The sequence below is a fragment of the Penaeus monodon genome, chromosome 16 (assembly GCF_015228065.2).
Source record: "Penaeus monodon isolate SGIC_2016 chromosome 16, NSTDA_Pmon_1, whole genome shotgun sequence".
NCBI classification, from domain to species: Eukaryota; Metazoa; Arthropoda; class Malacostraca; order Decapoda; family Penaeidae; genus Penaeus; species Penaeus monodon.
In genome coordinates, this window is record NC_051401.1 from 27,865,014 (window position 1) to 27,872,570 (window position 7,557).

The 7,557-nt window shown below is 38.2% G+C and overlaps 1 protein-coding gene across 1 annotated transcript in view; it reads right to left on the reverse strand.

Annotated features, from left to right (window-relative positions):
• Window positions 1-396: 396 nt before the first annotated feature.
• LOC119582676 (mitotic-spindle organizing protein 2-like) overlaps window positions 397-7,557 on the reverse strand; it is an 8,134-nt gene continuing 973 nt past the window's right edge. The window contains exons 2-3 of the mRNA XM_037931091.1: window positions 1,515-1,661; window positions 397-1,362 (exon numbers count right to left, since the gene is read on the reverse strand). Coding sequence (XP_037787019.1) covers window positions 1,215-1,362; window positions 1,515-1,630 — 264 coding nt within the window. The 5' untranslated portion in view covers window positions 1,631-1,661 and the 3' untranslated portion in view covers window positions 397-1,214. The remainder of the gene's footprint in view (window positions 1,363-1,514; window positions 1,662-7,557) is intronic.

A 7,557-nucleotide genomic window follows, 5' to 3' on the forward strand; every position in this document is an offset into this window, starting at 1 on the left:
CTTATTACAATAAAAAAAATAATTAGTGTAATTATAATATATACATATATATATATATATATATATATATATATATATATATATATATATATATATATATATATATATATATATATATATATATATATATATATATATATATATATATATATATATATATATATAAAACAATCTACTCTTATTTCACAAAAATGCAATATATACCTATTTGCAGTCAATTCAGTTTGATAATAAATGACAAAGTTCTGAAACAAATGAGTAACTATATCAACATTTTACAATATCAATAATCTTAAAACACACTTTTGGTAATGCAATGCCCCCGTTATCCTCAGTTTCAGCCACCTGTGTATTTTTTTATTAGCTGGCAGGAACTATTATTTAAATCTAATTTTAAAAAACATTATACTCACTTCTCAAAAATAGTATTTGGTACATTATCTACATTTCAATACTTTTGTACTGATATACTGTGTTAATATAGTTGGCACTTGCTTGTGAATGATAAAAAATTGTTCTACAGACAGCACGCACACACGCACGCACGCACGCACGCATGCACGCACGCACGCACACACACACACACACACACACACACACACACACACACACACACACACACACACACATATACATATCCTACTACCATATAACAAAAGCTAATTGTTAATTCTTATCAAGATGCTCATTAGAGTTGTAGAAATTCTTACCATTTCCTCCAAGAGCTTAAAACAAATTTTTTTACATTTCTCTGGTAATACACTGACTTGCCTTTTAAAATATATGCAAAAGTCTCTTTTTCATCTAAGTAAGAAAATGTTTAAATATCAATTCTCTTTTTATTTAATGGTACATCAAGATATATCTGAGATTCAATATTTGAACCATTAATCAAGGAGAGCAGAGGAAAGTACAGGAGATAAGACAAGAAGAAAGAGGTGGAGAGGAGAGGAGAGAGGAGGAGAGGAGAAAAGTGAGAAGAGAAGAGGAGAAGAGAAGAGAAGAGAAGAGAAGAGAAGAGAAGAGAAGAGAAGAGAAGAGAAGAGAAGAGAAGAGAAGTGAAGTGAAGTGAAGTGAAGTGAAGTGAAGTGAGGAGAAGACAGCAGAGGAAAAAAAACTAAATTAACTAAAGCTTTTCAACCTTTTGGTAACTAGTAAGATCATAAACAGAATCCACAATAACCAGAAATTATCCCTGAAGATCAGCAGTTTGTCTATCTTATGTTTCCATTTATGAATTCCTCTGGAAGGAAGTTATCGTTGCTGATATTGCTCCTGTTGAGAATCCTTCCACTCTGCTCCTTTAGTACATTGAGGAGAGCATGTGGAGGAACTTTCTCGTTGAGGAGGTCCATGATGCTCCTTTGTGGTTAAAGAGGAAGAGGTTATATGTAGCTTATTACAAATATGCCTTTTCAAGTTTGAAATTTGAAAATTAGATACATGAAAAAATAAATAAATGGTATGAGTATTTTTTCTAAAATACTGAAGAACCAAGAGACTTCTCCACTCACTTGAAAAGTGTTGGGTGCATCACAATACCAGCTGCTTGAACCAAGTCATACAACTTTCGCTGGTCAGAGGTCAAGTTGTTTTTGGTTACCAGGATATACTGGTGGATTTCACTCATCGTCAAACTGAGCAGGAAGCAAAAAAAGAACCTGAAAAAATATATAGAAAGTATACTTAATCTTACATAATTAAACTTAGATGTACAGCCATTATTCAATATCTTTGGTAAATATTCATAAGATATCCACAGTGGTTTTCAAAATGCCTTTGGAAATGTTCCATTCAAATTTACTTGATCTGTGATGGAAAGCCTACAATCTGCAGCCAACCTGATGGTGGTGCAGTATCTACCAATCACCACTTCAGCCAACTAAAAATAAACCTTTACCACATACAATCTCGAATGAAATAGCTTGTAGAACTCCTTGAAAATTAATTGTCAACTAAGATACCAGTTTAAGCTCTATCTTGTCAGAATATACATAGTTGATTTTTTTTTTGTCTTTGTCAAAGCACATAGCCCAGAGGACACAGCAGTCACTTGACACTGTAACACCCGTTGAGTTGGACTTGCAGCCTGTTATCTTTTTAATGTATTCTGTAACATGAATAATGGCATTGTCTATCAAAATGTTTTTCCTGTTGTTTTGAGTATTGCAAAATAAAATTATTATTAAATTATTATCTATTCTTTATTAAAACTCTGCTTTTTAAAAAATATATATAAACTGATTGTAAACCTTTTTATATAAGCTTTAGTCTCACCCCACTGGTAGAATCCTTAGAAAACAATAAACAAAATATGTATATAAAAAAAGAGTAAAGGCAACTAAAAAAGTAAGCATTCCGTGGCAATAAGACAGAAAGACAAGATGCCAACATAAATGACACAATTATATGGGTGAATAACAGTAAACAAGTGCAGAACAATCTGCATTGGACAAGCAACTTTCATATAACTTTTATATGTAGCCTATTTAAAAAGAAAAGAAAAGGTATTTGAAGTTGAGAAAAATCCACTTTCATCACATAATCAAACACCAGATATAATAGTATATAAAATAATTCAGTTTTTTTCTAACCATACTTTTTTTTTTTTTTTTTTTTTTTCAAAGATACCATCTTTATAAAAATATGAAATAAAAAAATAACATATAATGCAATGTTTTGTGGGTCTAAATATTCTTATGATCTACTTATCTGCAAAAAATACTACTCACTGTTTGTAAAATAAAAGAGTAACTGTTTACAAATTACCCACTGTGGCTTTGGGGACAGTTCTCATTTCTAGTTATTGTGTCATATCCAAATCCATTTGACAATTGCTGTGATTTGTGGTGGATGATCTTAGGGGTATTATTATTCTAACTTATGCAAACTGAAAATTGAGAAGTTGTAACATAATACTCCCCTGCCAGTTCACAGCCTCTCCGTCATCAAGACTTCTGCAGTGCCTCTTCGTGGCTACCCATGGGTAACTGGGCACCTTGCGGTCCAAGTCTAAACTATAGGGGATCTCAGAGCAGCAGGAGGCCCCAGAGGTACGGAGCCATGGCCCACCAGCGTGTGGACACACCCTGTCTCTGTACTAACTCCTGCCCCTTAGCCACCCTGGGGTAAGTGGGCGGCTCGGGGGCATGCTTTTGGATTCATGTCTTATTGCTGTATACACTCCTAATGATGTTTGCAAACTTGATGTGAAAGAGGCATTCTATGCCAAACTCTCATCTGTGGCAGATAATTGCCCTTGGCGAGATATTTGCATTGTTCTGGGCAACTTTAACGTTTACTGAAGTGCCGAATTCTGTGGCAATGACCATAGGCTGCTTGTGGCTACCCTATGGGTCCACTTCAAAACTCTCTGTCCCTCCAGTGGCCACTCTAAGGTGTTTCACTTGGACAGACTGTAGGAGGAGGAGTGTGCCCATGGGTTCACCATGGCAGTCTCTGACCAATTCACAGAACTTGACAACCTGACAGACCCAGTTCCTCTGTGGGAGTTCTTTAAAAGCAAAACACTCGAAGCAGCCCACGAGTCCATTGGCATACGTCTGAGGGAAAGGCAGAATTCCATCTCCCTGGAGACATTGGAGGTCTCTGAAGCATGCCGCATGACTCAGCTGAATGGCAGTCAGGTCTTGCATCACTCTTTGGTGCGTAAGGCTCGTACACAGCTGGGAAGGGACAAGGAACAGTTCATCAGGAATCTTGCTGAGGAGGTTGAAGGCCATTTCTTGGTAAACGACCTTCACCCAGCCTACCAAGCCCTGAGAAAGCTGAACTCAAAGCCTTCCTTGCAGATGACTGCAGTTTGATCAGTGGATGGACAGATCATCTCAGATCATGTTGGGGTTCGTGAACGTTGGGCTGAGCACTTGTACCAGGTAGACCCTCCAACTATTAGCTTGGATGCAAGCGATATCACAATACTTGTGCCGGACCCACCCATCCGAGAGTAACCTCCTACCCTAACTGAGGTTAGGATGGTGATTTCCAAGCTGAGGAGTGGAGGAGCTGCAGACATATGTGATATCCCTGCTGAACTTCTAAAGGCTGGGGGTGAACCTATGGCTTGGGGCTTGCACACAGTCTTGACTGCCATCCAGCAGTCTGGTATCATTCCCCAACCTGTTGAGGGGTGTGGTCATCCCTCTCTGGATGGGGAAGGGGGATCGTTGGGATTGTAGCAACTACCGTTGCATTACACTGCTCAGCATACCAGGCAAAGTTTTCACCCACATTCTTCTGAAACGGATCCACGGCCACCTACTAAGGCATCAGAGACTGGAGCGGTCTGGATTCACCGCTGGCAAGTCCACAATAGACCAAATACTAGTGCTTTGAGTAATTGTGGAATGCTGTCGTGAGTTTGGTCATAAGTTGCTTGCAGCTCACATCAACCTCAAGAAGGCGTTTGACTCGGTGTATCGTGAATCGATATAGGAGATCCTGAGACTCAGGGGAATTCTGATGCAGAGTATTGGCCTAATAGCAAGCCTTTATACCGGTACTGAAAATGCCGTAAAGTATGGTGGGGGTCTGTCAAACTTCTTCCCTGTTAATTCAGGGGTGAGGCAAGGCTCTGTCCTTGCACCAACACTTTTCAACATCTGTATGGACTGGATAATGGGCAGAACTACTAGCCAAAGTCAGTATGGGGCAAAAATGAGTCCCTGGAGTCACTGGTGGCAGCTCTTGATGCATTTAGCAATGAGGCGAAGCCCTTAGGCCTAGAAGTCTCCTGGACCAAAACCAAGATTCAGGACTTTGGGGGCCTGTTAGGGGAACCCGTTCAGTCGATCCATGCTTGCAGCGAGGACAGTGAAGTCACAGAGAGTTTTACATACCTTGGTAGTGTAGTCCATATCTCTGGGCTGTCAGACCAAGAAGTCAGTATACGGATTGGCTGGCAACAGAAGCCATGAACTCAATCAACAAGAGCATTTGGAGATGTCGGTACCTATGCAGAATGACCAAGCTACGTGTCTTCAAGGCCTTCATACTGCCAGTTTTGCTCTATGAAGTGAAACCTGGATGCTATCTAGTGCCTTGGAGTCTTGTCGTGATGCCTTTTGTAACAAGTCTCTTCGCTGGATCATGGGGTACAGTTGGTAGGACCACGTGTCCAACCGACGGCTACACCGTGAGACTAGTATGAGACCTGTTACTTGCATAATCTGGGATCACCAACTCAGGCTATATGGGCACCTAGCTGGTTTCCCTGTGGATGACCCTGTCCATCAGGTTGTCTCTTTGTGAAACATCCCTGGGTGGAGGAGGCCTGTGGAACGACCCAGGAAGTCATGGCTTGGGCAGCTGGACGAGACATGTCGTAAGGAACTAGAGATGGGCTGAGGGCCTGCCTGGAGACTTGCCATGAGGGACCCTAATGGCTGGAAGTGAAGGGTAGATGCGGCCATGCGCCCCCGTCAGCGGTAGCCCCTTGATGATGATGAACATAATACTCACAGCAGCACCAACTTTCATCCTTCACATCAATCAATAAGATGTTTTTCTTTTACCTGATGTGCACTTATTTGAAAAGGAGCCATATATCAGAAGAAAAAAATTATGTTTAATTTGCCTATAGATCAATCAAAACCATACTTGAATGGGCAAGCAAATCAGATACAAGGACAGTTTCATATCAACTGTTGTTCTGGGCTTCATAAAAATTTACTATTCTTTGGATAGTTTGGAGTCAGTTCTCATACAACAAAAATAGTATGTTACATTTACATTGGTAATACACCCAGGGGGTATAATGTCAAATAAGGAACCAGTTCAAAGTCTATCCAACGAGAATGTAAATGAAGGATGTTTTTTGGTCTTTTCACAATATTCCTACTAGCTGTGCAATAACTACAATCACCATGTACACTATATGTCATACAGGTGAATACATTACTAACTGCCATATATCTTATATTTTAATATTAGGTTAGACACAGTTCAACAGTATTTTATATGATTTATACCCCCTACCCTAAAACTGTTAGTTGAGGAGGGAGGGTACTTCTTTACAGTCCCCACCTCCATGTCACAATTTTTTTCCTTCAATAAGTTGTTGTGACCAGGTGGCACATGCCCTTCAGGTGCTGCCCAAAGGAAGGGCTGATGGGGAGCTCTGCCCCCAACATCCTCAACAAATATTGTTCTCACCTCAGTAAGTACAACAAGTATCAGAGCAGAAACTTGGAAGTATCAAGTGGACTTAGGCTGTGAGCAGCACTTTCTGCAATATCTTCCTTTTTGTGGCATTGCCACTCATGTCTGCAGATGACTTTAACATTTTGTTCTCTAAAAGAATTTTATCTTCAACTTGCCCTTGCCTAGTATGTCAATACCATAAAGATTAACCAGGGAGGGTTGGTAACTAATGATCTACACTAAAAATGAACATTAGCTTTGGTTAAATCCTTGGATTTCATGCAATAAAATTAATATTTGTTAAGAATATAATCACACATATATCCATAATGCCAGTTCTACAAGTTTATCTCCCCTAAATATCTTCTGAGTGTTGAAGGTAGTCTGTCTTTTGCCTTAGCAATAAGGGCACAGAGGTCAGTGGCAGAGGCATAAAATAAATAAGTATTTACCAATAATAGCTAAAGAAACACAAACTATATAAAATTAACAATATCTATTAGTATCATGATTTCCAGCAAATGGATTTTAATATTATTTGTGAATTTCTAAAATATGTACACATCTTAAAACCCATTAAATTTGGTCATCAATGAACCCCTACTCATGGCAAATACCCAAATATAGTTAAACTAGTCAGGAAAACTGATAAATGAGCAGAATACATCTGTCAAAACTCTCCTAATTTGCACAAGAAACTGGGAACAAGAAAGAGATGTTTCCCTGTAATACCACCATCTCTTCTTGAGTTATGAGATCACTTTCTTTATTAGTGCATAATTCAGACCTGTCAAGGCTCTAGCTTACTGGTTATATTTTGTATTCATGGCTTAGAACCACCTAAAGCTGCTAAAAATGCACACAAGACATCATACGTGATACCACATTTGACAATTTTAAAATGCAGATCAATTAGAGAAATTTACCAGTTTATTACATATTTTTCTTCAGTTCTATAACTTATTCTTGAATCGAATGTTTAGTCAATTCATTTTAATTCATGTGCATGTACTTTTCTTTTTAAAAACTACCAACAGATATACAATAAAAGTAAAGTTTCAATTTCACAAACCCATATGGTACAAACTTTGCCTATAATAGACAGAATAAAACTATTTAAGACACTTGAAATATCTTTTGTAAAAGAAAATAACTACTCTTTGACAGACTAATCAAATAATCTGTACAAGCAAAAAAATAACAATTGAAATTAAGAAAATGCAATGAGACAAAAGTTGTGTGCAGACTAAGTCCACAGCCATTTGAATTTATTCTATGCCTATATAGATTATTTCAGATTATATAGATTATATATAGATTACTTCTTTGTCTGTGCAGATTATATGTATCAGTAAGCATAATCCTTTTCTATTTTTTTCTTTACAATAGTGCCAT